The sequence below is a fragment of the Pelophylax lessonae genome (assembly GCF_965119305.1).
Source record: "Pelophylax lessonae genome assembly, chromosome: 1".
Classification (NCBI taxonomy): Eukaryota; Metazoa; Chordata; class Amphibia; order Anura; family Ranidae; genus Pelophylax; species Pelophylax lessonae.
This window is the reverse complement of record NC_138768.1, coordinates 35,220,215-35,245,104: the sequence shown is the minus strand read 5'-3', so window position 1 is coordinate 35,245,104 and position 24,890 is coordinate 35,220,215. Positions and strand designations below refer to the sequence as shown.

The window sequence follows — 24,890 nt, the reverse complement described above, 5'->3', positions numbered from 1 at the left end:
TGACATTACTACAGTAATCAGTGCTAAAAATATGCACTGTTACTGTAATAATGACACTGGCAGAGAAGGGGGTTAACACAGGGGAGATCAAAGGGTTAAGTGTGAGCCTAGGCGGTGTTTTCTAACTGTTGGGGGAGGGGTTTGTAACATCAACACGAGATCTGTGATCCGAAATAGGAGGATCACAGGCACTCTGTTTATTCCAGAGAGAACAACGGTTTGCTGCGTTTACAACGGCAGACCGTTGTTCTCTCTCCACTAGGAGCGATCGCGGGTGCCTGATGGCAATCGCGGCCGCCGGTCCCCTAGGATCGGCTTCCCCGCTGTCTAATGGGGGTGCACACGCCCTCCCCCCCCCAGGAGCGCTCCCGCGAAAGGACGTACCTATACATTGGTTCGCACAGCCGAGCCAGCCTGCCACAGTACATCTGCGGCGGGCGGGCAGCAAGTGGTTAAATACTGCAACAAGTGTCCCAACTGGACGATTTCCCCAACTCAAAATTTTGGATTTGCTTATCCTTTCATATGACACCGAACATCCTCAAGCCAGGAAATGAATTCCTGCAGCTTCTAAAGCACACTATGGAAAGATCAAAGTGTGTAAGAAAATCAGAAAAAGCGATTTCAGTCCAGGAGAGGAGCCTGTACAGCTGTGCAACACTGAACTGAAAGCTGATGTTCAGCTTAAAAAGTTTTGGCATTAAGGCACTATTAAAAAGGAAATACATCTAGGCCTAAAATTATTTATGCATGTAAACTGAAAATCGGTAAAAAACAAAAACAAATTGCCATCTCAAGTTTTGAGGGATCTCACTTTGATTATCAGAGAGTTCTACTGGCTGCACAAATACAGCATCCAAACCGTAATAAACTTACCGTATTGCATTTGGTTCCACAAACAACCTGCCGATGGTTTAGCCATTGGGAAGCAAACACCTTGTTGAGTGTGCCAAGATTAAACTCTCTCTCCTTGAGAATCCCGGGGAGCGTCTGAGCGGCACAGCTACGCAGCAGGCAGTGGTAGCTGCTGTCACCCGGAGCTTTCAGTTCCCTCGTTTTCAGGTAATAAACCACAGACTTCTTCTGTAGAGGAAGCCTCCTCCGCTTCTGAGGGGCATGGTCCCAGTCAGCCTGCAAGAGGAACACAAATTTTAAGTTAAAACAAACCATTTGAACACTAAATTTTTAATTGAATGGAAAAATAAGACAGTGTTAATTTGCAGGCCCATGTGGAGAAGATTTCCATTATAGACAGTGTAGCACTGATAAGATAAGGCCACCGCCCGCAGCGTGCCCAGAGACTGGCCACCGCCCGCAGCGTCTGGACAGAGAGGAACTTCAGGTGTTAGGGGAGCTGACGGGGGCACACAAGGCTTTTTATCTTATCTTAATGCTGCGTGCCCGTACTCTCCGGGCCAACCCCCCTGCAGGGCTGCCCGGACTCTCCGGGCCAACCCCCCCGCAGCTTTACCCGGGCTCTCCGGGCCAACCCCCCCCGCAGCTTTACACGGGCTCTCCGGGACAACCCACCGCAGCGTTGCCCGGGCTCTCCGGGACAACCCACCGCAGCGTTGCCCGGGCTCTCCGGGACAACCCACCGCAGCGTTGCCCGGGCTCTCCGGGACAACCCACCGCAGCGTTGCCCGGGCTCTCCGGGACAACCCACCGCAGCGTTGCCCGGGCTCTCCGGGACAACCCACCGCAGCGTTGCCCGGGCTCTCCGGGACAACCCACCGCAGCGTTGCCCGGACTCTCCGGGACAACCCACCGCAGCGTTGCCCGGACTCTCCGGGACAACCCACCGCAGCGTTGCCTGGACTCTTGGATTATCTCTTGTAGAATGCTCATTGTCTCTTTTTAGATAGCATTTTTATTGCTTGTTAGGAATATATAAATAGTTGGTTGTCTATACTGGGCCACAGATCTACTTTGGACAAATCAGATCTGAATTCAACAGACCATGTTATGGTAAAGACAGATATGGTTCCAACAAAATGCTAGCTTGAGCGTTCTGTACGAGGTTCTCAGCCCTTGTTCAGATTTATTCTAATCATTGACATTCACGTACCGGCCACTTAATTAGTTACACCTTAACTGCTTGGTAACAAAGATTGCTAATCAGCCAATCTCATGGCAGCAACTCCATGCATTTAAGCATCTAGAAGTGGTGAAGATGATTTGCTGAACTGAAAAGAAAGGGGATTTAAAGGAATTGTAAAGTATCATTTTTTTTCCTATAAAAATAACAAACATGTTATACTTCCCTCCTCTGTGCAGTTGGTTTTGCACAGAGAAGCCCGGATTCTCCTCTTCTCGAGTCCCACTTCTGTGATCCTGGCCCCTCCTTCCTGTTGAGTGCCCCCACAGCACGCAGCTTGCTATGGGGGCATCAAAGCCGAGTCACAGCTCCGTTCATTCAGATAGAGCCCAGACCCAGCTCCGCCCCCTCTGTCCCCTGATTGGCTATCTGACTTTGAATGACAGCAGCCAATGGTGCCGCTGTTGTGTCTCAGCCAATCAGGTGGTTAAATCTCGGACGGCTGGGACACTCGTGGACATCGCTAGACAGAGGACTTCAGGTAAGTGGCTGATGCACACAGAAGGATTTTTAGCTTAATGCAAAAAATGCATTAGGATAAAAAAAAAAAAAAAAAAAAAAAACTTATGACTTTACAACTCCTTTAAGTGACTTTGAACATGCCGGCATGTTTGTTGGTTGCCGGCATGCCTCCTTTGGCATGGTTGTTGGTGCCAGACGGGTGGGTCTGCGTATTTAAAAAACCGCTGATCTACTGGGATTTTCATGCACAACCATCTCCAGGCTTTACAGAGAATGGTCCAAAAGAGAAAATATCCAGTGAGAGGCAGTTGTGTGGCGGAAAATGCCTTGTTGATGTCAGAAGAGAAAGGGCAGACTGGTTTGAGATGATAGAAAGGCAACAGATACTTAAATACCACTCATTACACCCAAGGTATGCAGAATACCATCCCTGAACGCACAACACATTGAACTGTGAAGAACATGGGCTACAGCAGCAGAACACCCCACTGGGTGCCACTCCTGTCAGCTAAGAACAGCAAACTGAGGCTACAATTGGCACAGACTCACCAAACTTGGGCTACAGAAAATAGGAAAAACTTTGCCTGGTCTGATGAGTCTCGATTTCCGCTGCGACATTCAGATGGTAGGGTCAGAATTTTGCTTAAACAACATAAAAGCATGGATCCATCCTGCCTTGTATCACCGGTTCAGAATGATGGTGTAATGATGTGGGGAATATTTTCTTGGCACACTTTTGGCCCCCTTAGTACCAACTGAGCATCGTTTAAACACCAGTATTGTTGCTGACCATGTCCATCCCTTTATGACTACAGTGTCCCCATCTTCTGATGGCTCCTTCCAGCAGGATAATGCACCATGTCACAAAGCTCCAATCATCTCACCACTGGTTTCTTCACCATAACATTGAGGTCACTGTGCTCCAATGGCCTCCACACTCACCAGATCCGGTCACTGTACTCCAATGACCTCCACACTCACCAGATCCGGTCACTGTACTCTAATGGCCTCCACACTCACCAGATCCGGTCACTGTACTCCAATGGCCTCCACACTCACCAGAACCGGTCACTGTACTCCAATGACCTCCACACTCACCAGATCTCATCCAATAGAGCACCTTTGGGATTTGGTGGAACGGGAGATTCCCATCATAGAGGTGCAGCTGACAAATCTGCAGAAACTGCATGATGCTATCAAGTCACTATGGACCAAAATCTCTGAGGAATGTTTCCAACACCTTGTAGAATCTATGCCACCAAGAAAGGGGGTCCAACCCGGTACTATCAAGGTGTACCTAATAAAGTGGCCAGGGAGTGTGGATTATAAGCCAAAATCACAAATACATGTATATTGGCCTCCATATGGACACTCTCAGTGGATGAACATTGATCTGCAAATCCCTGCACTGTTTACAGATCAGAGGAAAGGCCACCCAATGAGAAGCCAAACCTCTGACATCACAAGGTGGTGCTGGACTCCCCCCTCCCCCACATACTGATCCAGACTATGACAATGGTCACAGCTGTGAGGTCTCATCTTTTACACAACTGCTGAGCTAACATGAGAAATACATTCTGCTTAACCTTCCTAGCGGTATTCCCGAGTGTGACTCGGGGTAAGATTTTAGTGCCAAAAGCGGTAACCCCGAGTCACACTCGGGGTAGCGCTAATAAGATCGCTGGATGCTGGAGGAGGTTTTACTTACCTTTTCTCTGGGATCCAGCGAAGACTGCGGGCGGTGTGCGGCGGCGGAGCTCTCTCCCGATCGTCTGCGAGCCCCGGCTTCCGTCTCCGGCGACGTGACGTCCGCCGGGGGGTGGAACCGGCGGCAAATTCGAATGTAAAATGCACCAAACACACTGATATCGTTCAAAATAAAATCACATTACATTACCCCCCAGTGCCCTTTCCTGCAGTTTTACTGTACTTTTTATGTAAATATATATATATATATATATATACACACGTAATTCTTGTGAATGAGCAGCCCAAACCAACTGTATATATATCTATATCTATCTATCTAATATATGTATACATACATACATATATATTAGGGATGCACCGAATATTCGGCGGCCGAACATTATTCGGCCGAAAACAGAAAAAATAGCACTTTCGGTGTTCGGCCGAATAAGTCAAAAGGCCGAATAATTTTGTGCCGAACAATAGGGCTGAACGATAGTCGATATGATATCGACTATCGTTCTGTTGCCATAGGCGATATTCATATCGCCGAGGTCACGATATTTACAGGGGGAAGGGACTCGGAGGAGGACAGGAGGACTCACAGACTTCCGTGTTAGGCAGGGGAAGCCGGGACACTTCAGCGGTGAGCATACATACATTACTCACTCGTGCACTGCAGCCCACCCCACACATTCAATGAGTCTTACTCTCCTCCCTAGTTTTTTCAATGGCACATTCAGGAAGCCAATCAAGCCGTGATTAGCTGCACAGCGAACCAATCACGCGTGCCTGCACACCTGATTGGTTCCGCTGTGCCGATACTCACGGCGTGATTGGCTTCCTGAATGTGCCATTGAAAAAACTAGGGAGGAGAGTAAGACTCACTGAATGTGTGGGGCGGGCTGCAGTGCACGAGTGAGTAATGTATGTATGCGGCTGTGCTCCTTTCCAGGCTCCTACTAGTCCACCTCCAGCCTCCTACTACCACCACTATGAGAGACTGTCTGTCACTGTATAATCTGATCGAGTCCACACTGACACTGACTGACTGTCACTGAGTAATTGATGTTACCACATTAACCCTGACCTGCCCAGTGCCCTGTATCTGCAATTAAAATTTACAAGGCTGCCTGCATGCTTCCTGATTTCCATTCCCAGCATCCTTCCCAATCCCTACAGTGTCACTAACATTAACCCTATGGTACAAGGCTGCAGTGTGCACTGAATCCCATTCCCTACAGTAACATTTAGGGAGAGAGACATGAGAGGACAAGAGAGAGAGAGAGAGAGACATGAGAGGACAAGAGAGAGAGAGACATGAGAGGACAAGAGAGAGAGAGACATGAGAGGACAAGAGAGAGGACAAAAAATTGGCAAAATAAATGAAAAAAATGCGAAACACCGCGTTCGGTATTCGGCCTTCGGCCTTCGGCCAAACATTTCATTATTATTCGGCTTCGGCCAAGAATTTCATTTCGGTGCATCCCTAATATATATATATATATATATATATATATATATATATATATATATATAGAATATGTATAATAAATGTATACAGTTGGTTTGGGCTGCTCATTCACAAGAATTACATGCTTTCAGCACCTAAAATAATGGTACCGCTTTCAGCACCTAAAATCCAAAAGAATCATACCGCCAGGGAGGTTAATGACAAAATCACAGACACCCACAGGGGCAGCCTTCCTGTCCCCAACAACCGCAGACCTCATCCATCCATTCCCTAACAACTGTATGCACTGTAATACCAACAATCACAGACATCAGATCAGCAAACAACTGCAGGCGTTGTCCCAAACAAATCAGACACCACAGCTCCATCCCGAACAGCAGTCCCCCTATTCCAAACAATTAGAAATGCCATGGCCCATGTCCTCCCCTACCCCAACACCCGCAGGCGCCCATGTCCCCTACCCAAACAACCGCAGGCGCCCATGTCCCACCCCCAACAACCGCAGGCGCCCCTGTCCCCTACCCCAACAACCGCAGGCGCCCCTGTCCCCTACCCCAACAACCGCAGGCGCCCACGTCCCACCCCCAACAACCGCAGGCGCCCACGTCCCATCCCCAACAACCGCAGGCGCCCACGTCCCATCCCCAACAACCGCAGGCGCCCACGTCCCATCCCCAACAACCGCAGGCGCCCACGTCCCATCCCCAAAAACCGCAGGCACCCCTATCCCATCCCCAACAACCGCCCCTATCCCATCCCCAACAACCGCAGGCGCCCCTATCCCACCCCCAACAACCGCAGGCGCCCCTATGCCATCCCCAACAACCGCAGGCGCCCCTATCCCACCCCCAACAACCGCAGGCGCCCCTATGCCATCCCCAACAACCGCAGGCGCCCCTATGCCATCCCCAACAACCGCAGGCGCCCCTATCCCATCCCCAACAACCGCAGGCGCCCCTGTCCCGCCCCCAACAACCGCAGGCGCCCCTGTCCCGCCCCCAACAACCGCAGGCGCCCCTATCCCGCCCCCAACAACCGCAGGCGCCCCTATCCCTTCCCCAACAACCGCAGGCGCCCCTATCCCTTCCCCAACAACCGCAGGCACCCCTATCCCATCCCCAACAACCGCAGGCGCCCCTATCCCTTCCCCAACAACCGCAGGCGCCCCTATGCCATCCCCAACAACCGCAGGCGCCCCTATCCCATCCCCAACAACCGCAGGTGCCCCTGTCCCGCCCCCAACAACCGCAGGCGCCCCTATCCCGCCCCCAACAACCGCAGGCGCCCCTATCCCGCCCCCAACAACCGCAGGTGCCCCTATCCCTTCCCCAACAACCGCAGGCGCCCCTATCCCTTCCCCAACAACCGCAGGCACCCCTATCCCATCCCCAACAACCGCAGGCGCCCCTATCCCATCCCCAACAACCGCAGGCGCCCCTATCCCATCCCCAACAACCGCAGGCACCCCTATCCCATCCCCAACAACCGCAGGCGCCCCTATCCCATCCCCAACAACCGCAGGCACCCCTATCCCATCCCCAACAACCGCAGGCACCCCTATCCCACCCCCAACAACCGCAGGCACCCCTATGCCATCCACAACAGTCGCAGGCGCCCCTATCCCGCCCCCAACAACCGCAGGCGCCCCTATGCCATCCCCAACAACCGCAGGCGCCCCTATGCCATCCCCAACAACCGCAGGCGCCCCTATCCCATCCCCAACAACCGCAGGCGCCCCTATCCCTTCCCCAACAACCGCAGGCGCCCCTATCCCATCCCCAACAACCGCAGGCGCCCCTATCCCATCCCCAACAACCGCAGGCGCCCCTATCCCATCCCCAACAACCGCAGGCACCCCTATCCCATCCCCAACAACCGCAGGCGCCCCTATCCCATCCCCAACAACCGCAGGCACCCCTATCCCATCCCCAACAACCGCAGGCACCCCTATCCCACCCCCAACAACCGCAGGCACCCCTATGCCATCCACAACAGTCGCAGGCGCCCCTATCCCGCCCCCAACAACCGCAGGCGCCGCTATCCCATCCCCAACAACCGCAGGCACCCCTATCCCACCCTCAACAACCGCAGGCACCCCTATGCCATCCACAACAGTCGCAGGCGCCCCTATCCCACCCCCAACAACCGCAGGCGCCGCTATCCCATCCCCAACAACCGCAGGCGCCGCTATCCCATCCCCAACAACCGCAGGCGCCGCTATCCCATCCCCAACAACCGCAGGCGCCGCTATCCCATCCCCAACAACCGCAGGCGCCGCTATCCCATCCCCAACAACCGCAGGCGCCGCTATCCCATCCCCAACAACCGCAGGCGCCGCTATCCCATCCCCAACAACCGCAGGCACCCCTATCCCACCCCCAACAACCGCAGGCGCCCCTATCCCACCCCCAACAACCGCAGGCACCCCTATGCCATCCACAACAGTCGCAGGCGCCCCTATCCCATCCCCAACAACCGCAGGCACCCCTATCCCATCCCCAACAACCGCAGGCACCCCTATCCCATCCCCAACAACCGCAGGCACCCCTATCCCATCCCCAACAACCGCAGGCACCCCTATCCCACCCCCAACAACCGCAGGCACCCCTATGCCATCCACAACAGTCGCAGGCGCCCCTATCCCGCCCCCAACAACCGCAGGCGCCGCTATCCCATCCCCAACAACCGCAGGCACCCCTATCCCACCCTCAACAACCGCAGGCACCCCTATGCCATCCACAACAGTCGCAGGCGCCCCTATCCCACCCCCAACAACCGCAGGCGCCGCTATCCCATCCCCAACAACCGCAGGCGCCGCTATCCCATCCCCAACAACCGCAGGCGCCGCTATCCCATCCCCAACAACCGCAGGCGCCGCTATCCCATCCCCAACAACCGCAGGCGCCGCGATCCCATCCCCAACAACCGCAGGCGCCGCTATCCCATCCCCAACAACCGCAGGCGCCGCTATCCCATCCCCAACAACCGCAGGCACCCCTATCCCACCCCCAACAACCGCAGGCACCCCTATCCCACCCCCAACAACCGCAGGCGCCCCTATCCCACCCCCAACAACCGCAGGCACCCCTATGCCATCCACAACAGTCGCAGGCGCCCCTATCCCATCCCCAACAACCGCAGGCACCGCTATCCCATCCCCAACAACCGCAGGCGCCCCTATCCCATCCCCAACAACCGCAGGCACCGCTATCCCATCCCCAACAACCGCAGGCGCCCCTGTCCCATCCCCAACAACCGCAAACATCCAACATTAGCAGATGTCATCTCCCCATTCCTGGCCAATCAGAGATCCCCCCCCAATCACCAAGTATTGGACTCTCTCCATCTTCCCATCCCCCTCCACAATAATCAGACACCACAGTACTCCCTCACACACTGAGGACACAGCACGACCCCACATCCGTCACCCCTGACAACAGATACACAAGGCCCCAGCCGCCTTTACAGGCCTCCCCCGCCGTATGTCACCTGATCTCCGGTTCCCGGCGCCGCTTTCCTCTTCCTGCTAACTGCTCTCCGGGTCATGCTCTCGCCCGTTCTGCCCCCGCATGGAGAGAACCCGGGCGGACGGATAACGAACTCTCATATAACGGGACAAGAAGACGCACACCGCGTCCACCGCCGTGACCTCTCACCTCGAGCGCTACGTCTGTGCGTCAACACGCCGAGCGCAACATCGACCCCGCCTACATCCCCTGACAGCCATGCGACGGTAGTAGCAGAGAGGGGCGGGCTATCGCTGGCAGCCAGTGATGGACGAGCAGGGGCGTGGTCTTCTGTCATAATACAATCACTACTAGGCAGGCTAAAGGGCGTGGCCTCCTGTCATAATACAGTTGCTGATGGCAGCCGGTGGGCGTGCCTCCCTGTCACTTAATAACCAGTAATAGACGACCGGGGGAGTGGCCTGCTGTCACCTAGTAACCTCTGATAGACAGTAGTGGTGTAGTGTGCAAGAGAGGATGATGCACATTAGTGTGATTGGTCACTTGGCCTTTGTAGCACTCAGTATTGAATATTATACATTTATGAGAATAATAAACATAACAGTGACCTTGCCACATGTTCTCCATCTCCAGGAACAATCCAGACCCGACACATTGTCAGTGAATTTTCCTGAATAAAGCTTCACTCCACTCAGCACTTGTTCTATTATGTTTAAGGTGGAGCCGCAAAGTGTTAGAACCCCTGCAAGGCTTTTATTTCTTTGCCTGTGCTCATGGAGGCATGGAGGAGGATGGCACTGAGGCCAGAGTCTCCATACTGTGCACTCCATCCTCAGTTTATGTTTAGCCCTGTGTATGCTGAGTCCCCGGGCTGTGTGGCATCTTTGGTTGTTATGATGCCGCCACTGTAGCAACCAATGACACTGTGTGGCCCAGCCATCTGCGTCCTAGTTGCCCAGCTGACTGCATCCTAGCAACCAAAGTTGCTGCGTAAGCAAGCTGACTGCATCCTAGCAACCAAATTTGCTTTATGGGCAAGCTGACTGTATCTCAGCAACCAAATTTGCTGTGTGGCCAAGCTGACAGCATCCTAGCAACCAAAGTTGTTGTTTAGCCCAGCTGACTACATTTCAGCAACCAATGTTGTTGTGCGGCCAGCTGCTTGCATCCTAACAAACATAGTTGTTGTGTGGCCCAACTGACTGCATCCGGGCAACCAAAGTTGTTGTGTGGCCAAGCTGACAGCATCCTAGCAACCAAAATTGTTGTGTAGCCCAGCTGACAACATTTCAGCAACCAATGTTGTTGTGTGGCCAGCTGCTTGCATCCTAGCAAACATAGTTGTTGTGTGGCCCAACTGACTGCATCCGGGCAACCAAAGTTGTTGTGTGGCCAAGCTGACTGCATCCTAGCAACCAAAGTTGCTGCATGGCCGAGCTAACTGCATCCTAGCAACCAAAGTTGCTGTGTGGCCCAGTTGAGTGCACTAGCAACCAGAGTTGCTGTCTGGCCAAGCTGACTGCATCCTAGCAACCAAAGATGTTGTGTGGCCCAGCTGACTATATCCTAGCAACCAAAGACGTTGTGTGGCTCAGCTTCTGCATCCTAGTAACCAAAGTCATTGTGTAATACAATATAAAATGGAAGTAGAATAAAAATATAAGATAAAATCTACTCACCCAGCGCACTGAAAAGTATGTAAAATAATACACTTTATTACTGGAAAATAGTTCCCAGCAAAAGAAAGTGCTAAGCTGCCACTATAATGATCAACCCATAAAAACTGGTGTACTCAAATAAATTAATAAATGATAAAACCTCCCAAGGATACACTAGCGGCGCTAAAGGTGTTATAAAATATACCTAATATAACACTAAAATAACATACGAGTCCGAGAATCAAGTTGGAGGGAAAAGAACATGCAGTCCTTAATTCAAAAAAGTTTGCAGTCCTTAATGCAAACTCAACATTTGATATCCACATATAAAACTTTTAAAAATCTTCATGTACACCGGTGTAAAGTCCCAGTGTCATTCAAGTAGTGAAAATCATCCAGCCACTTGCATAGACCAAACAAAGTGCCACCACCTCACCACTGTGCATGCCTGATGGTAATCTACTTACCAGAGGCGGCTTATAAATAGGCCTGTTGTTGTTTTCCCCCCAACTTGATTCTCTGACCCATATGTTATTTTAGTGTTATATTAGGTATATTTTATAATACCTTTAGCGCTGCTAGTGTATCCTTGGGAGGTTTTATCATGTATTCATTTCTTTGAGTACACCAGTTTTCATTGTGTAATACAGCTGACTACATTATACATATGCATCCTAGCAACCGAAGAAGCTGTGTGGCGCAGCTGACTGTGTCCTAGCAACCAAAGTCGCTGTGTGGCCCAGCTGACTACATCCTAGCAACCAAAGTCATTGTGTGTTCTGGCTGACTACATCTTAGCAACTGAAGTCACTGTGTGGCTTAGTATCTGCAGCCTAGCAACCAAAGGTGCTGTGTGGCTAAGCTGACTGTGTCCTAGCAACCAAAGTTGGTGTGTGGCCCAGCTGACTGCATCCTAGCAACAGAAGTTGCTATGTGGCTCAGCATCTGCATCCTAGCCACCAAAGGTGTTATGTTGCCCAGCTGACTGTGTCCCAGGAACCAAAGTCGCTGTGTGGTCCAGCTGACTGCATCTTAGCAACTGAAGTCACGATGTGGCTCAGCATCTGCATTCAGCATTCAAAGGTGTTGTGTGGCCCAGCTGATTGCGTCCTAGGAACCAAAGTCGCTGTGTGGTCCAGCTGAGCGAATCCTAATGTTCTGGATATTTTAAAGATAGGCAACTCCTATCCTCATATTGATTAGTGCTTCCAAATAATAACTACTGCAGTAGGGAACTGACACAAGAAGATACTCCGCATCTCTCCAATATAACTGTTCTGTTTTATTTTACGCAATTGAAGGCTTTTATACACATGATTACGTAGGTATCACATTATTATTACAATTGTACTTTCATGGTAACAAGCGGCATAACATAGGCAGGCCTAATTCTAATCAGCAGATGCTTAACTAGAACCTTCAGGGCCCCGGTGCAAGAAACCGTGAAGGGCCCCCCGGACCCCTGGCCGGGGCCCTTCCCTTCAAGCCTGGGGCTCTTCCAGCTGATCCTGGGGCCCTTTACTCTTTATACCCTTTATTACGGTCCCGCAGCGGGACCCTTTCATAAGTTCTGCAGTGGGCCCCCTTCCTGCCATTTTGGGGCCATCACGGTGGTGGAATGCCAGGGCCTGGTTGCAAGTGTGACCTTTGTGATCCCGGAAGTTCACCCACTGGTGTCAGAAGTTTATATTTTTTGATATTTTAATTTAATAAAACATTTTTTTATTATTTTATTTTTTTACAATGTCACTGACTATGACTCTGTCCATTCAGAAAAGGAAGGAGCTGATAAATTACATATTTACTGACCCCTTCCTGCTTCTCTAATGTGACACCTCCCCTGCAGCAGCTGGCAGGAGAGGGGAGGGAGCAAAGTAGGGGGGAGGGGCACCAGGAGAGCACACAGGGGCCCAGAGACAGCAGAACACAAGTGAACTGGATAGGAGGAGTGGCGGGGGCAGCATACAGAGGAACCAATCTCCTCCATTTTCCTCCTGTGGCTGCAAGAGGAAAAAGGAGGACAGTGATTTCTCTACATGCTGCCCCCGCCGCCCCTCCTTATCCAAGTGTACAGGGGAGCCACACAGGCCCCCTGGAGAATGGGGCCCGGTTGCAATTGCAACCCCTGCAACCCTTGTAGTTACGCCCCTGCTAATCAGGACTCGAAAGAATGCAAACATGTAATGAAAACATTATTAGTGCCGTGTGCACAGTGAGTGCAGTGTGCAATACATACAAAATAAAATACAATAATATAGAGGATGTACATTTCCTTTACACCAAGCAACCAAAGTCTCTGTGTGCCTCAGCTGACTATATACTAGCAGTAACTGACGGGGGGATGTTTACAGCAAAAATGGCAGCCTCTAGCAGCATCTGCCCCTGGCACGGCCCTGCCTATGCACGTGTGTTCCAGTGCACCACAAGACCCGATAAAGCACTAAGGTGTGTTGTGGTGCGCTAAAATACTTGTAGTGCATGAACCTTTTTCTGTGCATTAGACAGCCCATATAATGAATGAGCTGATGTAACTGCACTGCATGACATAAAGCACAATATTGCACCACAACGGTGTGACCCCGGCCTTGGGCTATATTCACACGTTGCGCATGTCCGGAAGGCATTTTAATTCACATACTTCCCTGCCATGCACAGAAATGCTTTGCCCTTCAACAGATGTGCGATGGTGGCATTCATTCTCAGTGGCACCCCCACGCATATGTTAATGCATGTGTTTTTATCCATGCTAAAACGCATGGTGCCGCAATGCCATGCAGCAAGATTTTACAAAATGGACAATTTTTGCGCATTTCTTGCCTGTGGGGCAGCTTATTGAAATGAATGTATTGCCCTACACATGACAAATGGGAATGCACAGTAGAATGTGTGGAAAAGCACACGTGCTCTATCACACCCCCATGGAGTGAACGGAGCCTAATGCCTCGTACACACGCATCGATTATTGGCTGGGAATTTTCGGCCAACGTCCGATCGGCTGATTTTCGGCTTGTTAGTATGATGCTTTCGACAACCGACTCTGACTTTTCGGCCGAATAAAATATGGTGTGCAGGCTATAAAATTTTTGTTGGCCGTCAACACAACGGCTGATTTTCCGTCAGTCAGTACAGATTTCGGCAGACAAAAATCTGATGAGCAAGACTGGGCATGCTCAGAGAAGAAAAAACACATGGAAAGTAAACCATCACATGACATCACTTCTGAAGTAGATTTTTGTTGGGCGAGAAAATTCGTGTGCAGTCTAGAGCACATTCCAACCAACAATAACACTGGACAAAAGACGGCCGATCGGTCGGCCAACAATCGGTGCGTGTGTACGAGGCATTAGTCTGCTCTCATTTCTGCTAGAAGTGATTGTAAAACCATCTGGTCACTTCTACATACCCCAGAATGTGGCACCCCCTTACCTGACAACCACCCGTCCTGCTCCGCTGCCCCTCCTGATGGCCAGGGACAGACATGGCGGGTGTCAGCGGGTAGAGCAGAGGGAGATTTATTCTCTGATCTTTCCTTTTGGTGAATGAACTGGAATGTGACAAGGATTTGGCCACATCTGGATTCAGAGCTGCACTGGCCAAGGAAGGACAGATTGTAGCTTGACTGGGGAGCAAATGTGCCAATAGGGGACACCATATTATCTCCTTGAAGGGGACATGTCATGTCCACTAATAAATTAAAACATTGAAAAATATAAGTTACATGCAATCAATAATAAAGGGGGAATCGTTCATGGTTAAGTCTAAGCTAGGGTGACCAGACATCCCCGGTTTCCGGGAACAGTCCGCGGACTGAGGACACTGTCCCCGAACCAAGTCTGTCCCAGGATTTAGAGCCAGATTAACGTAGAGAGGGCATCCCATGCTGGCCTGGCTGAGAAACGGCCTGGTGACACGGATTCCGACGCCCCCTGCTGGACGATCTCACTGCTGCTCCTGCTGCTGTTCAGTGGAGGAGAGGCAGAGCCAGAAATTGACTGTGTAGAGGGCAGAGACCGAGAGGTGAGCAGAGGGGGGGGGGGGGAGCAGTGGAGGAGCAGGGGTCAGGGTTGATACAGCTGCATGGAGAGATGGAGAGTTTAGCTGTTGTAGGGGAAGAGCTTAGAGGTGGCTGCAGAGATAATCTGTGACAGAAGGTTGCAGAGGTGAGCTATGGATGTGGGAGGAGTAGTGTCCTGTGCATAGCAAATCTCTGAACCCTGCACTCTATGCCTAACACCCTCCTGTGTATTATGTAGTCCTGTACCCAGCACTCTGTGTATTATGTAGTCCTGTGCCCAGTGTTCTGTGTATTGTGTAGTTCTGTGCCCAGTGTTCTGTGTATTATGTAGTCATGTGCCCAGTGTTCTGTGTATTATGTAGTCCTGTACCCAGCACTCTGTGTATTATGTAGTCCTGAGCCCAGCGCTCTGTGCATTATGTAGTCACTAAGAGGAGCGGATTGGCTCTGGGCTAAACGATGGGTCCGGTAAGTCCAGAGACGAACTGTAAGCGGATGGAGGAGGGGATCACCTCTCCCGCCACTTGTAAAAGTGATCCCATGGCAAATCCACTGCCAGGACCACTTTTGTTAGACACTGAATCACCAACAGTTTAAAATTATACCAGGGGTACGGCAGCTAGCTGCTGCCAAAACGCCGGTATTTACAGTCAAAGTAATGAGGTATATATACTGTGGGTGGTCTGGAAGTGGTTAATAACATTTAATTACAATATGACTTGTGTAGCAATTGTATATGCTATATTAATGTTTTATTTGCAAATGACTCTTTAGGAAAATAGTTAAAGAGGAACCAAAGTTTCACAGTCACAAACTGCAAGCAGGAAGGCTCTTTATTGCAGAAGAGACCTGCAAAGAGGGGACATTGGTGCTCCATGAGGGGAGATAGGGGCATCGGTGTTCAGTGGGGGGAAAAAGGGGACATTGGTGCTCCATGAGGGGAGATAGGGGCATTGGTGTTTAGTGGTTGAAAAAGGGGACACAGGTGCTCCATGAGGGGAGATAGGGGCATTGGTGTTCAGTGGGGGAAAAAGGGGACATTGGTGCTCCATGAGGGGAGATAGGGGCATCGGTGTTCAGTGGGGGGAAAAAGGGGACATTGGTGCTCCATGAGGGGGAGATAGGGGCATTGGTGTTTAGTGGGGGGAAAAAGGGGACACTGGTGCTCCATGAGGGGAGATAAGGTCATTGGTTTTCAGTAGGGGAAAAAGGGGACAATGGTGCTCAGAGGTGGAGAAAAGGGGGACGTTGTTGCTTAGTAGTGGGAGAAGAGGGGCATTGAGTTTCAGTGATGGCAGAAGGGGGGCATTGGTGTTCAGTGTGGGGGGGGGGGGGGACAATGGTGCTTAGTTCAGGGTAAGGGGGACATTGGTGCTTAGTGGGCGGAAAGAGGGGACATTGGTGTTCAGTGTGTGAAGAGGAGGGCATTGGTCCTCAGTGGGGAAAGAAGGGGGGAATTCGTGCTCAGTGGGGGGAAAGAGGGAACAAGGATAATCAGTGGGGGGGATAGAGGGGGCCATTGTTGCTCATTAGGGGGAGAAGGGGGGCATTGGTTCTCAGCGGGGGGGGCAAAAGGGGGCTATGGTGCTTAGTAGAGGTAGAAGGGGGGCATTGGTTCTTAGCTGGGGAAAGAAGTGACAATGGTGCTCAAAGGGAGAGAAGGTGGGCATTGGTGCTCAGTGGGAGGGAGTATTGATGCTCACTGGTGGGAAAGAGGGGACATTGGTGCTCAGTGGAGGCGATAGTGGGGACAATAGCGCTGGGGGGGTGGGGGGGGGGGTTGGGTGTAGAGGGGAAATTTATGCTTCATGAGAGGAGATAGGGGAATTGGTGTTCAGTGGGGGAAAAAAAGAGGTTGATGGTGCTCAGTTACGGGAAAGGGGAGGGACATTGTTGCTTAGTAGTGGGAGAAGGGATGCATTGATTCTCAGTGGTGACAGAAGGGGGGCAGTGGGGGGAGAAGCATGACATTGGTGTTCAGTGCGGGGAGAGGAGGGTATTGGTCCTCACTGGGCGTAGAAGGGGGGAATTAGTGCTCAGTAGGGGGAAAGAGGGTAAAATGGTGCTCAGTGGGGGAGAGAGGAGACATTGATACTCAGTAGAGGGAAAAGGGGGGCATTGGTTCTCAGTGGGGGAAAAGGGAACATTTCGGTATGATTTTATTATTGCATAGGTATGCAACAAAAAAATCATACCTAGAGCTAACCTTAAGAGGTGACATGCTATATGCATTTACTGCAATAACAACACTAGATGGTGCTGGTGCATGCCCAGTGAAAGAACACCAGCAAGGATGGAGGGAAGTTTAGGGTTAGTTCACCTTTACTTACTTTTTCCAAAAACCTCCCTATGCTATGTCCTTAATACATTAAAATGCATTTTGTAAGTAAATGCTTACTTTTTCATTTGCTCATATAATTGTTCTCCATCCTGCAGATGTCAGGACATACCAAGCGTTGTGTGTGCAGTCCTGAAAATCATGAAGGAGCACCATACTTGCCAACTGTCCCTTTTTTCCTGGGACAGTCCCTGCAAATAGGAGCCTGTCCCAGGTAATTTATATTGTCCCTGGAAGAGCCTGTAAATTAGGCTGCCCATAAATGTTACGCAGAAGTAGTGCAGCTGAATGGGAGACTTATTCCAACTCTGCTACTGTGGCCTTAAGTTTGAAATTCCCTTTTTAATTTCCTGTAATTCTCTCTATATTGAGTAGACTCTATAATCTGATAAGTAGACGAAATTAATTATGCAGAGTGGGCGGGGCTTCAGGTAATTGATAGCTGTGCTGCAAAGTGTCCCTGGAAATTTTTTTTAAATGTTGGCAACTATGGGAGCACCCAGTTTCATTCCATACCCACACATGTGCAGTCCATTCTCTCTGGCAGCTCAGCATTCTGCAAGAGTGAAAGAGTTGGGAACAAAGCAGCAAGTGCTCATTTGTGAGTTTCTGGGGCTATGCATCCAACATTGGGTATGCCCTGCTATCTGCAGAACAGAGAGTGGAGAACAATTATATGAGCATCTGCAAAAGTAAACATTTCTTTACAAATAAAAGTAAATAAAGGTGAACTAACCATTAAAAATTTAGGGAATAGAATGCCCCCTTTTAAATGCTGCCTTACCACTGCTTCCCATGGAGCCGCATGCATTTTAGCACAAAGAAATTATCTGGCCTCGCTGCTGACCCCATAGTACCGGTACCAGGCCTGGTACGGGAGTGTTTCCTGTACCCACCTACCAGAAGCCCAATGTCAGATCATGTCAGTTATAAGATGTTGGCTCACTGGAGAGAAGCAAAGCATAGCTTAGAAAAATGTAAACCGAAAATCCTTTTTTTTTTTTAGGATGCCTTGCAAATAATTGATGGAGAATCTGTTACAAAGTTCTTACCTGTAGATCCTGCCACTAACAGCACTGCCTGTTGCAGACTGACAATGCTAAACCACTGCCTTGTAACCTGCTATGTTGTCCCTGCTTCTTTGAACAGTATGGGGCCTATCTGATAGACCCTATAGCCTATGGGCAACTGATGTAACACAAACAGAAAACTGTATACATAGACATAATGACAGAAAAATAGATTTAGGGTGTACATACATTTTAACTTCTTCAATACCGGGCACTTTCGCCCCCTTCCTGCCCAGGCCAATTTTCAGCTTTCAGCGCTGTCACACTTTGAATGACAATTGCGCAGTCATGCAATGCTGTACTCAAATGAAATGTATACCATTTTTTTTCTTCACACAAATAGAGATTTCTTTCGGTGGTATTTAATCATCGCTGTGTTTTTTATTTTTTAAAAAAAACAAAAGAAAAAAGACGGAAAATTTTGAAAAGTTTTTCTTAGTTTCTGCCAGTAAATTTTGTAAATAAGTAATTTTTCTCCTTCACTGATATGCGCTGATTAGGCGGCACTGATGGACACTGAAAGGCTGCACTGATTGGCACTGATGAGGTGGCACTTATTGGCATCAATGAGGTGGCACTGAAGGGCACTGATTAGGTGGCATTGATGAGGAGGCACTAATATGCTGCACTGATGGGCACTGATAGGTGGCACTTATATGCGGCACTGATGGGCACTGATAGGTGGCACTGATGGGCACTGATAGACAGCACTGGTGGGCGACACTGATGAGCAGTGAGGGACAGCACTGATGGGCACTGAGGGGTGACAATGATGGGCAATGATGAGCAGCACTGATGGGCAGCACAGATGAGCAGGCACTGAAGGACACTGACTTGTAACACTAATGGGCACTGATTGAGGTCACTGGTGGGCACTCATTGGGGTCACTGATGGGCACTGATTGCTGTCACTGATGGGCATTGATTGGTGTCACTGATGGGCATTGATTGGTGTGCACTGGTTTTCCTTTAATGTAATCAGGGCACTGATAATTAGTGCCATGATTATTTGTCCTGGACTCCCCTTTGAGGAGGAGCCGCTGATCGGCTCTCCTCGTCACACACTCTGACAGTGTGAGGCGAGGATCGCCAATAAACGGCAATTCCGCATTTACAAGTGACTGGCTGTGATTGGACACAGCCGATCACATGGGTAAAGAGCCACGTCATTGGCTCTTTACCAAGATCGGGGTCACGCCATTGTCCTAGGAACATGGCGCGGCCGCAATCGCCGCGCTGCTTGCCCCCGCGGGTGCATGAGAGCGGCCTTTCGGGGGCGCCGTCATATGACGCCCTTCCAGAACGAGAACGTCATTTGACGGTGGGCGGGCGGCAAGTAGTTAAGGACTTTTTTAAAATCTTTATAGTGACACTGAGTTAAACACTTGTTTTGTATGTGATGCTGGTACCCTGTGAGTGAAAATTATTTTATGTTTGATACGTAATTACCAAAAAAACATGGATAAGGAGCCATCAAGCATCAAGTGGTGAGTTGAATACTTCTCTGCTTATAGCATAGTTCCCAACTGTCCCTTTTTTTTTTTTTTTAAGGGACTGTCCCTCATTCGGAACAAAGTCCCTCTTTCCTTCTTTCCTCATTTGTCCCTCATTTTGGTCTGATCTATATAGTTGTAAATAAAATGCACTACTTATCTATCAAAAAGTGTTTTACAATGCTAAACCTTTCATCCCATTTCTAAATTGCTGAATCTGTAAATTCCAAAAGCGAATATAAAGGAATAGTAGTGGTAGAAAAAAGTACTTGTGGGTTTAACCAATCATTTTTTTTTTTGTACAATTTTCCTTTAACCACTTCTGGACCAGAAGTTTGCCCCCCTTAATGACCAGGCCATTTTTTGTGATTCGGCACTGCGTTATTTTAACGGACAATTGCGCGATTGTTTGACGCTGTACCCAAATAAAATTGATGTCCTTTTTTTCCCCCACAAATAGAGCTTTCATTTGGTGGTATTTGATCACCTCTGCGATTTTTATTGTTTGCGCTACAAACAAAAAAAGAGCGACCATTCAAAAAAAAAAAAAAAAAACAATATTTTTCACTTTCTGCTATATAACATTCCCAAAAAAAATAATTAAAAAATCTATTTGTTTTCATCCTTATAGACCAATTTGTATTTTGCTACATATTTTTGGTAAAAAAAAATCCCAATAAGCGTATTTTGATTGGTTTGCGCAAAAGTTATCATGTCTACAAACTAGGGGAAAGATTTATGTCATTTTTTTTACTAGTAATGACGGCGATCTGCGATTTTTAGCGGGACTGCGACATTGCGGCAGACAGATCGGACCCCTAACTGACATCTTGACACTTTTGGGAGGACCAGTGACATTACTACAGTAATCAGTGCTATAAATATGCACTGTCACTGTAATAATGACACTGGCAGGGAAGGGGTTAACCCAGGGGTGATAAAAGGGTTAAGTGTGAGGGGGGGTGTCTTCTAACTGTATGGTGAAGGGACTTGTGAAATGACCACAGAGACCTGTGATCCTATACAGGCGCTCTGTGATCATTTTAGAGAGAACAACGGTCTGCTGTGTTTACAACAGCAGACCATCGTTCTCTCAGCGGGGAACGATCGCGGGTGCCCAGCAGTAATCGCGGCCACCAGCCCGTGGATCGGCATCCCTGCTGCCTAGTGGGGGCGGGCCGCCTCTCGGCCTTTCGGCTAAGACCAAGTGTAGTATCTGTTCTTATCAGTTGGTATGGACCTTCTTAGCTAGTACCAGTATGACCAAAACCTGGAGCGCCTGGAGGTACCGGGGTATGGGGAGTAGGTCATCCAGGAAAGCATGTAGGTCCGCCGCCTTCTGATTTGAATGGGTTAAGCCAGGGCTTGACAAATTTTCCTGAAATCTAGGAGCCAGCTAAAAAAGTTAGGAGCCATTTTTTTTTTAAACAAACAACCAAGCTTTATTTCCAAAAAAATAACATACTAAATTTACACATAAAGAGGACTAGAACCCCACTCTCCTCTATAGCGCAATCGGATGGAAACAGACTGTCTGTCTGTTTCCATCCGATGCCATCTGATCCGATCCACGGGATGGATAGAAAATAGAACCACCATCCGTCTGTTTTTGGCGGACAGGATCAGATGGCGGCAGATTACTGCTCCATAGAGGAGACTGAAGGGTCCGATCAGGTCTGCCTGAAAAGCTGACAGGTGGACCTGATCAGACAGCCCGTGTGAAAGGGGCCTTCGGCTGTGGCATAGCGATGAGGAAAGAAAAAAATATATATATATTATTTATATAATATATAATTTTTTTATAATAAGTGAAAAAAAATAGAAAAATAAATTATTTTTTATTTTTTTATAATTAAAAAAAGAAAAATTTTTTTAATAATAATTAAAAAAAAAAGAAAAATAATAATTATTTTTTTTAATAATTTAAAAAAATAAATTAATAATAATTAATAACCACACTCCCTGTCCACTTACCCTTTAAGCAAATGTAAGTGGATAGGGAGATAAAGCCTGCAAAAACTTCCCTCTCATCTCCTCTTGGGGAAGGAGATGGACAGGCATTGAGGACAGGCAGGGGAAACAGCCATTAGTTACTGCTTGTCAAACTCCCGGCCACCACAAGAGGGCGCCAGTTCCCCGTTCTCCCCCTGAAGAAGGCCGAAAAGCTGCGGCCTCAATTTTCGGACGGCGCGGTAGTCCGTGCACTCGGTGAGTGGTTGGGGGGCGCAAAAGGTACAGGACACCTCTTGCAGTGCACCCCAGGCGCCAGGTCGCTAATTCTAGTCGCCAATGCAACCTGGCGCCCGGGGTTTTTTGCGAGCCCTGGGTTAAGCTGTTCTTACCAGTTTGAAGGGGGCAAAAAAAGCCAGTCTGTCCTAAAGGCCGGTTAGTATTGCTCCTGGATGTAATTGGCTGAGGAATGGGATGGCGATGGGAGGGCTTTTCCTCCTGGGTTGATTCTGGCCTTGCAAAAGGCTTGTCCCCACTTGAAGGTAGGCTCTCCCTAAGCTGTTCATGTTCCGATGTCTGCTGGTAGGGATAGGCTGCACTGGTCGGTGCTGAAGGCCGGGAACGAGAAAAAAAAACAAAAACAAAAAAAAAAAAAAACACAACACACGCCTGTGGTGTACGTGACCCTGGGGTGGCAGCCCAGGGGTGCCGTAATTTTCATTGGTGAGGCGCAGTTCACTTTTGAGTTTTTTGGTACCTTGGTCACTGCACCACATACACACTTTTTTTTGCACCTACCTTTTGGGATGGGCCTTTTGGCTGGCACTAAAGGAATATTTTATTCCTGGCTGGGGGGCCTGTCAAGGTCTTGCACTTTGACACTACCTGCACTTCCCCTTCCCCACTCTTTTCTTTTGTGTTGTGTGTTCACAGTTTGTCCTTTTTTATGTGGCGGTTGATTATTTTGACAGCACGATGAGTATGGCGTAGGTCCTCGGGCCTGCCCTGAAAGTCTTGGGAGGTGGCGGATATGGCCTTCTGGCTTAGTTCGCTCTCTCGCATGGGGTCTCTCTTCGGGGGAGCCCCACCTAGTATTTGGGGTGGGCTGTTTCGGCAGTCCTCCCAGAGAACGGTGTCTGCCTAGTTTCGGCCAGGCAGGACCAAGTGAGTACCTCAGTCCCTGTCAGGAGCCTTGCGCCCCGGGGATCAGGGTTAGGGCCTTCCCCCTTCGGAGGAGGGCTATGTGTACGCCTTGTGCACTTTTTGTGTTTCCCACGTTTGCGTGTGTGCACTTTTTTATGCACCCGGTGTAGCTTTTGAGTGTGTATCACACACCACAGGCTTAAAAAAAAAAAAATTGCTACTCTTCTAGAGATTGGCTGCTTCTCTGTCTTTTGGCTAAGATCAAGTGTAGTATCTGTTCTTATCAGGGCGCTCCAGGAGAATCTAGGGGATTGGGAAGTAGGCACTGTCAGAGAAAGCCGGATGGGTCCACTGCCTCCTGATTTGAATAGGATCCGCCCCTATCAGTTTGAAGGTTGCGAGAAAGCCTGTTCCAGTTACACACCGGTTACTATTGCTCCTGGATGTAATTGGTAAGGAATTGGGATGGCGGTGGGAGGGCTTTTCCTCCTGGGTTGAATCTGGCCTTGCAAAAGGCTTGTCCCCAGTTGAAGGCAGGCTCTCCCTAAGCTGTCTACATCCCAAGCCTCCTGGTAGGGATGGGCTACGCTGATCTGGCTGAAGGCCGGGACTGAAAAAAGCTTGTGGTGTATGTGCCCCTGGGGTGGTAGCCCAGGGGTGCTATAATTCTCACTGGTGAGGGGCAGCTCACCTTGAGTTTTTGGCACCTTGGTCACTGCACCATATGCACTTTTTCTGCACCTGTCTCTTGGGACGGGCCTTTTGGCCAGGACCAGAGGAATTATTTTATTCCTGGCCAAGGGGCCTGTCATGGTATTGCACCTTGACACTACCAGCACTTCCCTTTCCCCACTCTTTTTATTTGTTGTGTGTTCACGTTTGTCTGTTTTTGGTTGTCACTGCATGACAAGTACGGTGTAGGTCCTCGGGCCTGCCCTGAAAGTCTTGGGAGGGGGTGGATATGGTCTTCTGGCTTAGTTTGCCCTCTCTCTTGGGGGTCTCCCTTCGGGGGGAGCCCCACCTAGTACTTGGGGTGGGCTATTTTGGCAGTCCTCCTGGAGAACGGGGTCTGCCTGGTCTTGGCTGGGCAGGCCATAGTGAGTACCTCAATCCCTGTCAGGAGTCTTGCACCCGGGGGTCAGGGCCCTTCCTTCTCGGAGGAGCGCCATGTCTACGCCTAGTGCACTTTTTGTGTGTCTCACGTTTGCGTGTGTGCACTTTTTTATGCATCGGGTGTTAGTTCGAGTGTGTTTCACATACCACAGGCTTAAAAAAAAAAAAAAAAATCTGTTCTTATCAGTGATCCAGGGGGGCGCAGTGCTGTCATCTGACCTGATGATGGTTGGGTGGTGGCTATACAAACCTGCTGGAGTGATGGGGACCTAGAAGGTTAGTATCGGCAGGGACTGAAACCTGGGCGTCGGGAGTAAGTCCTGTCAGAGAAAGCTGGAAGGGTCCATTACCTCCTGTTTTGAGCATGCTGGGAAGGCAGACAGTCTGCCGTGTCTGTGCCCTCTGGGAGTGGTTGCCCCAGAGGTGCTCTTAGTAACACTTGGGTGTGGGACCCAATGTGTGAACCAGCACATGGACACAGCTCCAAACACTTTTTCTGCACTGTGCTTTTTAGGGCTGGGCCTTTTGGCTATAGTCCAGGGCAATTTTTGTTACCAGGCCTCAGGGCCCGGCCAGTGCACCATGCACGGCCACATTTATTTATTTATTTATCTCCCATGTTTGTCACTTTCGCTTATGTGTGTGTTTTTTTCTCATGGATGGAGGGTGTGAGTCCTTGGGCTTGCCCTGAAGTCTAGGGGGAGGATGTGTGGCATTCTGGTTCCTTCCTCCCCTGTCCCTGGGGGGTCTCTCTTTGGGAGAGCCTCTCGACCTAGTATTTGGGGTGGCTTCGGCTGCCTAGAAGAACGGGGTCTGCCAGGCCTTCTGGCTAGGCAGGCCATTGGAACCCTTTGTCCCTGTCAGGAGCCTTGCTCCCGGGGATCAGGGTAGAGGTCCTACCCCTTTGGGGGGTGGACAAC

At 49.8% G+C, this 24,890-nt stretch overlaps 1 protein-coding gene across 1 annotated transcript in view; it reads right to left on the bottom strand.

The window, feature by feature from the left end:
- The window catches only part of DCAF12 (DDB1 and CUL4 associated factor 12), a 45,347-nt gene extending 35,938 nt beyond the window's left edge, over nucleotides 1–9,409 (bottom strand). The window contains exons 1-2 of the mRNA XM_082243323.1: nucleotides 9,213–9,409; nucleotides 877–1,131 (exon numbers count right to left, since the gene is read on the bottom strand). Coding sequence (XP_082099449.1) covers nucleotides 877–1,131; nucleotides 9,213–9,269 — 312 coding nt within the window. The 5' untranslated portion in view covers nucleotides 9,270–9,409. The remainder of the gene's footprint in view (nucleotides 1–876; nucleotides 1,132–9,212) is intronic.
- Between the last annotated feature and the right edge of the window lie 15,481 nt (nucleotides 9,410–24,890).